This window comes from Primulina huaijiensis, chromosome 5 (assembly GCF_012295235.1).
Source record: "Primulina huaijiensis isolate GDHJ02 chromosome 5, ASM1229523v2, whole genome shotgun sequence".
NCBI lineage: Eukaryota > Viridiplantae > Streptophyta > Magnoliopsida > Lamiales > Gesneriaceae > Primulina > Primulina huaijiensis.
In genome coordinates, this window is record NC_133310.1 from 16497804 (window position 1) to 16512209 (window position 14406).

Below are 14406 nucleotides of genomic sequence, written 5' to 3' on the forward strand. Positions count from 1 at the left end.
GCACCTCTATTAGTAGTGTGTAGCAAATAACATAAAACACAAAATGTCATACATAGGGTGTTTTAAAAATTTACCTATCAATCACAAAGGATTGATGATGGCTCCAATTAAGTTTTAAACAACTTAGCTCTTGAAGGTAGACAATCTACAAGCTTCTCCTTTACTCTTGGACTCCTTCCTTCAAATTAGGTCCACAACTAACAAGGAAGATCCCCTCTGATTTTGCACTAGAAAAATTAGAGGATTTTTCTTTGAGAAGAGTGTACTTTCCTCAACAATTGAAGAAGCAAAAATTGGGAGAGAAAAGGAATGAAAATTTCGGCCCTTGCACTAGGAGAGAAGGGAGTGTTTTCTTGGTTATGCAAAAAAGTTGAAGTGAGCATGTGCAGGCCATGCCTAGATTGTTGAAAAAGTTGTCTCCAACACTTCACCTCACAAGCATGCAATTCTATTTGGGCTTATAACAATTACAAAGCCCATGGACTTTAATTTAATTGTCTCAAACAAATTTGAGATCTATTAAACCTTACTTGATTTTACTCAAGCCCACTAGTTGAATAATTATTTCCTATTGCGCTCTATAAGACCCAATATTATTTAATTAATTCAACACTTGAATTAATTTAAGTTAGTCAATAACAATGTTTATGAAAATCACAATTTTCAAATACATTATTTATTTGATCAACTTTTAATTTAGGAACACTTCCTCAAATTAAAAGTTACATTTCCCTCAAAGATGTCATACTTCTAATTTTTCCTTACGCTTATAAACTCCTTTATAAGCCGTTCAACACATTGAACTATTTTACTTCTCAACGGAATCTAAAAAGTTAGCACTTGTATGACTCTCAATGGTTCATTGATACAACTAGCAGTGGGTTCACATCTCAATGTGATTCGGAACTAAACATGTCCTTATAAGAGCATACCCCAGTTGCTCCATTCTTACTTACTAACTCCTTGATAATAAGAACGTCAGAACTCAAGTCTGATAGTACCCAACCAATCATGTTAAACGCCTAGCAGCATCGCTTACATGATTCCCTAGGTATCAAATGATAGTGCCTGCAAAAACCATTCAATTATGGTTAGCGTACAGTACGGTCCCTTCATCTCATATATCCCGATCGATTCAACAACTATTGGTGTATCGAGAATTGTCAAAGAATCGATACTATGTGTCATGTCGTAGTTGCATCGATAGTGTAATTTATGAAACTCCTTTCATAATTAACACCAACACTCTGATCAGATATTTTCAAACTACATACACATAGGATATCCATACCCGAAGGTAAGCGGTGAATTCCCAACTACAATGCATCGACCCTATATGTTTCGACAGAACATCCAACCTTGCCACCTGATGACCCCATGAGAGTCGGTAAACAAGTCAAAGTGCAATGCTAGCACGTAGAGTCTCAATGTTGTCCCGGGTCATAAGGACTAATGGTGTACAACCATAAACTAGGACGTTTCCTCTCGATAAGTGAGAATCACTTGGAAAGTCCTTTATGGAGGGTTGTTCAGAGCACTCTACAAAGAGCACCTATCTGCATGCTCGGACATCACAATGTCCCATACCAATGAAACGTGGTACTCACATCGCAGAAACTAGTCTCAAGCTCGAGCGGCCTTAATCCTTCTTAGCGACGGCTAAATCGACTAGGAACTGTTTAGAATATACAGTATTCTAAATATGAGTTCCATGATACTCATCATATGAGCATATCATATTCTTTCTACTATTTTTATATTCAAGTACTTTATCTAAGCAACTAGCATGGGTATACAGATAAAGATGTGCCAAAACAATAATTTCAAATATTATTAAAATAAATATTGTTTATACATAGAGTTTCAATGTAAACCATCGGCCAACACTTGGTTCGATGGATACCTACTCTAACATAATGGACCGAGCAACAACGCTTAAAGACAAATTGTTCCAGAAGAGATGTCGGAAAAAGACGAGACACAAACTCCAAAGAACGCATTCAAGCTGCAAAGGTCACATGCGCTGAGTCTTGGCACACGGTCATCTTGCTGCTATAAATACAGGCCAATATCATCAGCAAAAAAAATATATAGAGAGTGTGGAAAAACAAGAAGGGCACGCTTATTATTCATCAGCTTTCAAGAAGCATTACGCCCAGTTACGAGGGAACAATTCAAGATATATCAGCTTAGTACATAAGCTATTTTCCCTCAGTGTGTGAGAACACATTCGGGTTGTTATCATTGTTCAGTTTTTACACACGCACACACCACCACCCAAATTACAGTCTTTCACAAAGACATTAAACTTGTGTATGTAGTCTTTGACACACAGACGTTAAACAAGTGTTGGCTGGAAGGTGTTACCTTCAGTCTAGAGTAGAAGTTCAGTTAGGCAGTAGTGTAAGTCATAAGCTGTGTAGAATTTATACAATCAGTTGTATAAATCTAAGTCTTCTATTATATCCTACCCAAGAAGGTAGAAGGGGTGACGTAAGAGCAGTTGAAATCTCTGAACATCCATAAACATATCTTGTGTTATTTATCTGTTTAACTGCTTGTTTTGTTCTTAACTAATTTGATCAGTTCAGCTGATATCAGTTCAGTTCTATTCATAACTGAACTGATAGATGTCAGAATTGATCTCATGTGATCTTCAGTTATTCAGTTGCACATAGTATAAAATATATCAGTTTCCTTAACGAAGGATTATTTCGAGTGCCTTCCGCTTGGTTTGAAATCAAATTCGATCTAATTCATCGGTGTACACATTCTTAGAACACGAGCTATTGCAGCTCTTGAAGAATATTGTGTTAAAGCACCTTTGGTGCCCAATACACGATCCAACAAGTGGTATCAGAGCTAGTTGTTCTAAGAAGGACATTTGAAAATTGATATCTTAAAATGTATTTTAAAATGGTATTTAAAATGGTTTTCAAAACTCTTTTAAAAATTCTATATCTCTCGCGTTTCTTATAGTAGAGAAGATTGGCTCTGCAAGTAACATTGTAGCCAATTCTCTAAACTCCTTAATTGAGTTTCTTAGCTGCTTGCAGGGTTTTGAGGTCTACTAACAGCAGTTCATCTAAACTGCTCAGCGTACAAGATCTCAGCTACCTATCTATCAGTCCAGCTGATCAACAGACAAACCCAACTAAGCTGAAACACTGATGATTACGAGCTTAATCACCAGCAGTATACCACCGCTTCATTGCCATATCAGATCAGAGTAGATGATCAATGCGGTTCAGTATCAATTGATTCCTGTTCTAAGTCAGCTCGACCAGTTAGACTGCACAAAGATCAAATTCAAGTCAAATTAGCTACTCTTCTGGCAAAGAGACTCAAAATCGCTGCAGCATTCAAAGCATTCAAGGCGACCAGTGTATGTAGTATTTGACATACAGACATTAAACAAGTGTTGGCTGGAAGGTGTTGTCTTCAGTCTAGAGTAGGAGTTCAGTTTGGCAGTAGTGTAAGTCCTCAGCTGTGTAGGATTTATACAATCAGTTGTATAAATCTAAGTCTTCTACTGTATCCTATCCGAGGAGGTAGAAGCGGTGACGTAGGAGCAGTTGAAGTCTCTGAACATCCATAAACATATCTTGTGTTATTTATCTGTTTAACTGCTTGTTTTGTTTTTAACTGATTTGATCAGTTCAGCTGATATCAGTTCAGTTCTATTCATAATTGAACTGATAGATGTCAGAACTGATCTAATGTGATTTTCAGTTATTCAGTTGCATATGATATAAAATATATCAGTTTCCTTAACGAATGATTATTTCGAGTGTCTTCCGCTTGGTTTGAAAACCAAACTCGATCTAATTCTTCGGTGTACACATTCTTAGAACACGAGCTATTGCAGCTCTTGAAAAATATTGTGTTTAAAGCAAATTTGTTGCCCAGCACACGATCCAACAAACTTATTTCTTATCATATGGTGTTAATAGTTATTATTACAAATCGCATCAAGGTCGTATAACGATTATTTTTACTTGATGTATCATGGTCATATAATGGTTATTCTTACCCACCTTATCAGGGCCATATAACAATTATTATTATCTACCGTTTCAGGGCCATACTAAACATTTATTCAATAATAATTTTTTTTCAATTCAAAACAAGTCGTAACATTGCTCAAAACCTATTTCATACTTTCAATGAACAAATACATATATCCTTGATCGAACTTTTCAAGAATATCATAACCATACAACGGTTCGATATTAAAAAAATTCAAAGATTTGATAACATAAATCAATAAACAGTTCGAAGTAATGGTCAAGATAACAGTAACTCATATCACGATCGGTCGATTTAAGTCATATTTACAAAAACGAAAACCCCACTTACTTGATCTTTCTTGAATTTCAGTAAAATTGTAGAAATATTTGTGACATATTGAACCATTGGTTCGATCTAAAATTTAGTCAGAACATTTGAAATAGAGTTAACTAAATTATGAACGGGGAAAATTGGATTTGGACGTCATGTGAAGCAGTGTATGGATGACAAATAGTATATTTCGTTTTTCTCGCATAAATATATGCAGTTTGCTTGCGGAGGTTGGTGAGGGAATTATAGCTGTTGGATTGGGCTGAATTGTGAACATAATATTTAGAACGTGGTTTGGTATATTCTAAATGGTCGATTCGATTCTAAACTTTGTAGCGGTGACAAAAGATTCTAGACAATGGCCTTTGAAGTGTGCTTTCTTTCAAGTGTGAAGCTACTATTTATAAGAGACGAAGGGAAATCTGAATGACTATCAATTTAAGACTATTTACAACCTTTTAAAGGCTATAATTAGCCATAAATAGGCTGTTATAAGTTTGGATGGAATGAAAGTTACAAGGTGGTCAAATATGCATTTAACTTGACTACTAAATTTGAAATTAAAGACAAAAATAACTCTTAAAAGGTTGTTAAAAATCTGAATATTATGTAAAAAAAAATTGCTTGGTAAATTGGTGATGAATTTTGATATTCAAATCTTTAAAATCATACAATAACTCAAGTTTTACGTCTCGATTGTTCTATCAACAAACACAAATGCACAATTATTACATCCAACCGTTCTTATACGATTATAACATGAATCAATTTGTTATAACTATATCCATATATAGGTGTCGAAATTTATATTCTAATATTGTTTTACAAGTTTATTCGAAACCCGTCATACACTTTAGAAAATTAAAAATATAATAAGCAAAAAAAAAAAATAGAAGAAAAATGTCAGCTTGAATCATACATAATTGAGGACAGGGACAGTCAATTAACAAGAAAAAAGAAATCTTAATTTTAAATTTTAAATTTAAAATTTAATTGAGGTGGTAGTAGTTCGAATTATTCCATCATTTTCCAATATCTTGATTGACTTTGCAATAAAAAAATTTTTCATTTTCAAACTAATGCTGTTTACCAATAAAGTTATTAATTTTCTTCTTTTTTTATTATTTCTTTAAAAATAATTAATTGTATTTTTTTAATTTTAATGATAATACTGTCACAGTTACACTTGAGACAAGAAATCGGCGCACAAGAATAATCGGTAAATTTCAGAAAAATACATCTGTCAATGTTATAATTAAAATTCAATACCTAGACATATTTTTTTAAGAATCAGTACCTAACAAATCTATACTTTTAGTTTTAACCCTTATAAAGCAAAATTTACTTTTTTATCCTTTATTATTTAAATATATATATTATTTTATTCACAAAAATTATATGTGTTTTCTCAATTTAAAATATAATTTTAAAAAAATATTGTTTCTCGATTATCATGGAATAAAAGTAAATACTTATTTCGACATACAAAATACATATTATGGGGTTTCAGATACTTGATTACGCTATTTGAATACTCCAAATATATAACAAAATACTATATTTTCGAGTATTCACCATAAATTCAATCATTGTCGGTCTTTTCATGAAAAATTTATTAGGGTGACTTATTCATGTCATTTTATTTTTTTAAAATACATAGGTTATCACTCATCATGAAATAAGATTAAATATTTATTTTGACCTACAAAATACTTATTTTGGTGTTCCAAATACTTGATTTGACTCTTTGAATACTCCAAATGTGTAAAAAAAAATACTGGATCTTCGAGATATCGCAATAAATACAATAATTGTTGGTCTTTTCGTTGAAAATGCATTAAGATGACTTATTCATGTCACATAATTTTTGAAAAAACACATTTTCTCACTCATTGTTGAATTAGAAAAAGTACTTATTTTGATCGATAAAATACTTATTTTGGGGTTTCAAATATTTGATTTCGCTATTTGAACACTTCAAATGTGTAAGAAAATACTTAAGTTTCAAGTAATATTAAGTGACTTTTGATGGTGTCATTTGTAAAGTTAAAATGTAATACTCAAATTGGTACAAATAGTATATAATTAGAGTCTATAAATACATGATTTTATCCCGTAAATACTCATATCCAATTATTTGAGTATGCCAAAACATAATTTGAAGTTAATATTAAGTGACACCGATGATGATATTCGTGAAGTAAAAATGTGATACCTAAATTATTACAAATAATACATAATTCGAGTCCACAAAAACTTGATTTTACCTTTTAAATACTCAAATTCGATTGAGTATGTCAAAATATATAGTTCGAAGATAATATTGAATGTTCTTTGATGATGAGATTTGTGAATAAAAAACATTCTACCTAAATTGGTACAAATAGTACCTAATTTGATTTCACATATACTTGATTTCACCCTTTTAAGACTCAATTTTGATTATTTTGGGATATAAAAAAATATAGTTTCAAGTAATATTGAGTGAATTTTGATGTATCATTTGTGAAGTTAAAATGTGATACCTAAATTAGTACAAAAAATATCTAATTCGAGTCTATCAATACTTAATTTTACTCCCTAAATGAGAAGTACTTTGATTTGAGTTTGCAAGATTTCGTAAATGAGATACTCATAATATGTATTAAAATACTAGATATTCAAATAAGCAACGTAAGTTCACCAAGTGTTGGTATTTTTATAGAAGATACATTTGGATGACATATTCATCTCATTTAATATTTTTTCTGTAAAAGAAAAAACAAATTCCCAACTAAGCATAGAAATTTTAAAGTATTTATTTTTATTTGAGAAGTACCTAATTTGAGATTGCAAATATTTGATTTGGTACACGAGATACTCATAATTTGTAATAGAATACTGGATATTCGAATACGAAACGTAAGCTCACCAAGTGTTTATCTTTCATTGGAAGATACATTTGGATTCATCTCATTTAATTTTTTTTTGTAAAAAAAAAATTCTCAACTAAGTATTGAAATTTTAAAATACTTATTTTTACTTGAGAAGTATCTAATGTGATACCTAAATTAATACAAATAATACTTACTACGAGTCCACAAATACTTGATTTTACCATTTAAATGCTTAAATTCGATTATTTGATGATGTCAAAATATATAATTTGAAGTCAATATTGAGTTGCCTTTGATGATGAGATCCGTGAAATAAAAATGTGATACCTAAATTGTTACGAGTATTACATAATTAGATTCCACTGATAATTGATTTTACCCTTTAAAAACTCAAATTTGATAATAAGTATAATGAAAGAATATTGATGCATATAATGAATGATTATCAATAAATATTATGAAAGAATACTAATGAGGATGATATCAAATGAAGTATTGCATTGTCATTTAATGAATACTAACAAGTATTGTGAATGAATATTAATTATATTATAAATTAATACTCATAAGTATAAAGAAAAAAAAATACTAATAAGCATAATGAATAATTACTAATAAGTATAATTATCAAATAAGTCATTCAATGAATATCAAAAAGTATTGTCAATTAATATTGATGAGTATTTTATAAATCATTGATCCAAGAATCGATAGATATGCTTAAAGTGCAAACTTCAAGCTCTTTTACGAACTATGTTCATAATGCATCTCCCAATTATTCTATGATGAATAATGAACTATGTTTATTTATTTAAATGACATGAATAAGTATCGTAATGAATTTTCCATGTAAAGATTGCCTATTCGAATATCCAGCATTTTAATACATATTGTGAGTATCTCATTTACGAAATCAAGTATTTGCAAACTCAGATTAGGTACTTCTCAAGTAAAACTAAGTACTTTAAAATTTTCATGCTTATTTGAGAATTTTTTTACCAAAAAAAATTAAATAAGATGAATATGTAATCCAAATGCATCTTTCATGGAAAGACCAATACTTGGTGAACTTACGTTACATATTAGAATTAATATCCAGTAGTCTATTACATATTATGAGTATCTCGTGTACCAAATCAAATATTTGCAATATGAAATTAGGTATTTCTCATGTAAAATTAAGTACTTTTAAATATTCATGCTTATTTGAGAATTTGTTTTTTTTTTTTTACAAAAAAATATTAAATGAGATGAATATGTCATCCAAATGCATCTTTCATAGAAAAACCAGCACTTGGTGAACTTACATTGCATATTCGAATATCCAGTATTCTATTACATATTATGAGTATCTCATGTACCAAATCAAGTATATGCAATATAAAATTAGGTACTTCTCAAGTAAAACTAAGTATTTAAAATTTTCATGCTTATTTGAGAATTTTTTTTTTTACAAAAAATATATTAAATAAGATAAATATGTCATCCAAACGAATCTTCCATGGAAATCCAACACTTGGTGAACTTACGTTGTATATTCTAATATCCAGTATTCTATTACATATTATGAGTATCACATGTACCAAATCGAGTATTTGCAAACCCAAAGTAAGTACTTCTCAACCAAATGCATATTTCATGGAAATACCAACACTTGGAGAATTTACGTTGCCTATTCGAATATCCAATATTTAATACATATTGTGATGATCTCATTTACAAAATCAAATATTTTCCAATTCAAATTAGGTACTTCTCAAGTAAAATTAAGTACTTTAAAATTTTCATACTTATTTGCGAATTTGTTTTTTACAAAAAATATATTAAATGAGATGAATATGTCATCCAAATGCATCTTCCATGAAAAGCCAACACTTTGTGATCTTACGTTGCATATTTGAATATCCAGTATTTTATTACATATTACGAGTATCTCTTATATCAAATCAAGTATTTACAAACTCAAATTAGGTACTTCTCATCCAAATGCATATTCCATGGAAATACTAACACTTGGACTCTTGGAGAACTTACGTTGCCTATTCGAATATCAAATATTTTAATACATATTGTGAGTATCTCATTTACAAAATCAAGTATTTGTTAACTCAAATTAGGTACTTTTCAAGTAAAACTAAGTACTTTAATATTTGCATGCTTATTTGAAATTTTTTTTTTTTTACAAAAAACATTAAATGAGATGAATATGTCATGTCATCCAAATGCATTTTCCATTGAAATAGCAATACTTGGTGAGTTTACGTTGTCTATTTGAATATCCGGTATTTTAATAAATATTGTGAGTATCTCATTTACGAAATCAAGTATTTGCAAACTCAAAATAGGTATTTCTCAAGTAAAATTAAGTACTTTAAAATTTACATGTTTTTAGTTTGGAATTTGATTTTTTTTACAAAAAAAATATTAAATGATATAAATATGTCATCCAAATACACCTTTCACGAAAAGACAAACAATGACTGAATTTATGGTGATTGTTCGAAGATCCAATATTTTCTTACACATTTGGTTTAAAGAGTCAAATCAAGTATCTGAAACTTCAAAATAGATACTTTATATGTCGAAATATATACTTAATCTTATTTCATGATGAGTGAGGAAATATATTTTTTTTAAAATAAAATACATGAATAAGTCATCATAATTCATTTTTAATGAAAAACCAACAATGATTGAATTTATGGTGTTTTTTCGAAAATATAATATTTTTTTACACATTTGGAGTATTCAAATAACAAAATCAAGTACCTGAAATCCCATAATAGGTACTAATACTTTGGTAGAGGAAAACACACAATTAATTTGGTGGATAAAATTATATCTTTATTTAAATAATAAAAAGACAAAAATGTCAATTTATCTTTGTAGGTAATTAAAACTAAGTTTATAATGTTGTTAGGTATTGAATTGTAAAAAAAATCATTTAGATACTGAATCTTAAATCAAAGATGGACAGATGTATTTTTTTCAAATTTGCCCAAGAATAATTATAATATATCTAACAAAATTGATTTTTTTATTTTTTCAAATTTTGTCGATAATTTGTAAGGAAATAAATTTTTCTACCTTTCTAAATCGATTTTTAGTATATTAGATCTGAATTATTAGTGATATACGAATAATTTATTCTTAAAAAATATAAGTACCATCATTATATATTAATAGATGACATAAAATGAATTATGAGTGATTCTTATATTTTGGATTTAAATAATAAGTTTTATGTGTTTCTTAAAGTTATGCAACTTCTGCTTAATTTAAAAGAAATCCAAAAACTAATGGGTTGTTGATTGTGTTTCGACAAAAATAATTATACTAACAATTTAATATTAAAATTAATTATTTATCAAAGATAACTCATTTCTGATTTTTCATTTTTTCAATTTTGTTTTCAAACACTACCAACTACTGATTATTTGTTATTCCTTCTTCAAAATTTATAAATTTTATCAATTCTTTAAAATTTACAAACACTTCCTAACTATCTTCTCATTTCACACTTAATATGTGAACCATGTTATATATATAAATTTTAAATCATGTGACTAGACATTGGGTTCTTATATAATATAACATGAATTATCTTTCGTGTGCCAATAAATTAATTAAAGAGTTATTTTTGCATCAAACTCCTCTAAAATATCGAAAATTCATACTTTTCTTATATGAAAATTAAATAGACATGTTAGACCTTAATTTTTTTATAAAAATTGCACGAACACTACCTGCACCAACTGAAAATCTGACGAGTTGAAGTATTTTGATTATATTTCGTAAATCAGTGATCAAGATGACTAGTAGACAAAATGGTTTGAAAGAAAACTCAATTTACTATAAGTAATATTTCATGTTAGATTAGTTCATATGTTATCTATGCTAACTGAACGCTGCAAGATCGAGCTGGATGACACAAATACGACAACAAACAATGTCTGGTTAGTATAGATAGAATTCTAATCAGTCTAGCCAGTCTGATATATGACTTGTAGCAAATTGAGTTTTTTTTTTTAACTGTTATACCTCCTGATCATTTTGATAAGTGGTCTATGAAATATCATCAAAATACTTAAACTCGTCAAATTTCTAGATGATGTAGAAGATGTACATGCCACTTTAATATTAGTTAAGATATAAGATATTTATTTAATTTTCATATGAAAAAAAGAGAGCATATTTTCGACATTTTAAAGAGGATTGTATGAAAAAAAAACTATTAATGATATGAAATCATTAAAAAAACAGGCGAAAGGGCAATCAATTAATTTTAAAAGGTTGCAATATTCGATATGTACAAAGCACACCCGATTCTACTCACGAAAAACGAAAAAGTGAAAAATAAAATAAAATATGATATTATAATAAAAATAATATTAATATTCATAATAAAAATAATATTAATATTCTGAAAACGTGCTTACTCCAAGGCCGTTTGCATTAGAGAAACCCAACCAAATCTTGTCTGTACGGCAAGTACGTCCGCCGCTTCACCCCGCCGTCTCGGGTATACAGCGACGTGGCCGGAGGATGTGCCGCCGCATATTTCACCTTCACAGCACCCGCCTCCGTTTCTTTAGTTTTATATTCACTTTCTTTTTTTCTGCCGCTGTTACTTAGTAGTCAACAAAACGGCACCGTCTTTGCTTCCCTCACTGTGGCTCCGATGCAAAAAGTCCTTCAACTTCCACCTCTTCGAACTAGACCCCGTTGAGCTGCTCTTAAGCGGCGCCGCCGCCTTCGGCCTCCACACGCAGTACGTCTGCGCCGGGACTCCGTCGAGTTCATCCGCGTCTGAAGACGAGCTCGACGAAGTCGTTGCCGTTCCTCTTTCCTCAATGAAAAGCTTCCTCAACGAAAGCCGAATCGGTTTCGTTCCCTTTTCTTGGAGAATCTCGTTCTGAATCTTATCTCTCCCGATCAACAAATGAGTTTCGAAAACCGGGTAAACGGGTCTGATCTTACCGTCGCAGAAGATCTCGTCAGCAGAAATCGGCGACGATTTGGAACCTTTAGTAGCAAACTCGAATTCCTCATCCTTATCATCGTACTCAGCTTCCCTTTGGATGGACTCGAAATCCTCTTTCCTTTCAGAGTAAAATTCATCGTATAATTCATCATAATCATTCCCAACCCGAAATTCTTCAACGACCCGAGCTGCTATTTCGACAAGATTGGTGTTAGAATAGCTGTTGAAACTGGGAGAAAACGAGGATACCTCTCCCGCCTGCATTTCTTCAGGTTGGAAAAATGGCGGAACACGTCGAATGCGTGAGAGAGACTGAGAGAGGGTCGAAATGGCCGAAATTGTGCAGGCTAGCATACCAGATTATATAGCAGCTAAATACATAGTAAAAATTGTAAACGGAAATTAGGAAAATAAAACGCAAACGCGCCACGGGAAGAGTATGATTGGGTGTGGTAGGGTGCAGCATAATTTAGTAGGGTAATTATTTGGTGATATTTGTGCATGTGACTCCCATTACTTTTTTGGGACATTTACAAACTCAAATTTGTTTCATGTCTGATTTAGGTATTAGTTCTTAAAGCTCAAGTTAAAAGAAAACTGATCGTAAGAAAAAGTTATGTTTCGAGGACTCAAAACTAAATATTTGATTTTTATGGACAAAAATGAAATGTATTTATTGACGATTAACTCGATTTTAATTAAGAGCCTAAAAATACAAAAATCCTTAACTAGAAGTGATCCAATGTCAAGTGATTAATCTAATGACATTTTGCTTAACATATAATGTTTGTATTAAACTTGTCATAGGGGTGGCACTTGAAATTTTATTTTTTTAAATGAAAAAATTGTGTAGATCATTTAGGTGAAAAGAGATTATTGACTTTAGACCCTTCATGTCTTTTGAATTCCTTGCCTGGTTCATGCGTAGTGATCCCTGCTTCACACGTACATTATATTTTTAATGTTTTTTTTTCCCAAAACTAATTACATATTGACGAATAATGAATAAAGATGGACTCTAGCGAGCTGATCAAATTTATATAGTATGTGAATATTTGGTCAATATCAATTGATGGATCGGTTCTAACACCTTCGAAGGTACTTCAAACACAATATTCTTCATGAAACTGCAATAGCTCGTGTTCTAAGAATGTAAACACCGATGAATTAGATCGAGTTTGGTTTTACACCAAGTGAAAAATACTCGAAGTAATCATTCGTTAAGAAAAGCTGATTAGCTTAGAGCTATTAGCTTGTGTGAGCTGAATAACTGATCAAATCAGTTTGAAAATGATAGTTAAACAGTTAAGTACACAAGATATGTTTATGGATGTTCGAAGACTTCAAATGCTCATATGTCACCTCTTCTACCACTTCGGGTAAGATCCACTAGAAGACGTTGATTTATACAACACCTTGGACAAACCTACTCAGCTTAGGACTTACACTACTGCCTAACTGAACTCCTAGTCTAGACTAAAGACAACACCTTCCAACCAACACTTGTTTAACGTCTATGTGTTAAAGACTACATACACACGTTTATTGTCTTTGTGCAAGACTCACTCAACTTTTCAGTACGCTATTTTGTTCAGTATATATGTGAGTGATGGTGTGTGTGTGTGTGAGAAGTGATACGAAAATATTCTCACACAATGAGGGAAATATGCTTATAAACTAAGCTGATAACACGTTGAAGTGTTCCCTCAAATCTGGGCTGATTGCTTCTTATAAGCTGGTATGCATTATGCGTGCCCACTCTTATTCTATCTTCACACACTTCTATATCTCTTATTCCACTTGTTGTTGATGATCTTGGTCTGTATTTATAGATGCTACGAGATCGTTCATCAAGAATCATAAAATATGTCTGTTGCAGTTGAATTCGTTCTTCGATATTTGTGTCTTGTCTTTTCTGACATTCATTTTGGAACGCCTTGACTTTAAGCTCTGCTGCAACAATCATTATTGTCCTTTACTGGACAATTGCTTTCCTTAATGCACATAGCTGGATTCCACTTAGATAAGCTCGTCGTGATATACAAACTGGTCGATTCCTAACTGATGTTCTGAATTGGTCAGTTGAACTGGTTCGATGAAATCAATTGACTCGTCAGCTGAACTGATTACACTGATTCAATTGAATTGATCAGCTGGACTCTTCATTAGTTGAGCTCTTCATCAGCTGGCCAGGTTTCTGAATGT

General features: G+C 31.1%; 1 protein-coding gene across 1 annotated transcript; it reads right to left on the minus strand.

Moving 5' to 3' along the window:
• Positions 1-11477: 11477 nt before the first annotated feature.
• LOC140977530 (uncharacterized) lies at positions 11478-12557 on the minus strand. The gene has a single exon (XM_073442275.1). It carries the CDS (start codon positions 12553-12555, stop codon positions 11845-11847), a length of 711 nt encoding a protein of 236 aa, XP_073298376.1. The 5' UTR covers positions 12556-12557; the 3' UTR covers positions 11478-11844.
• Between the last annotated feature and the right edge of the window lie 1849 nt (positions 12558-14406).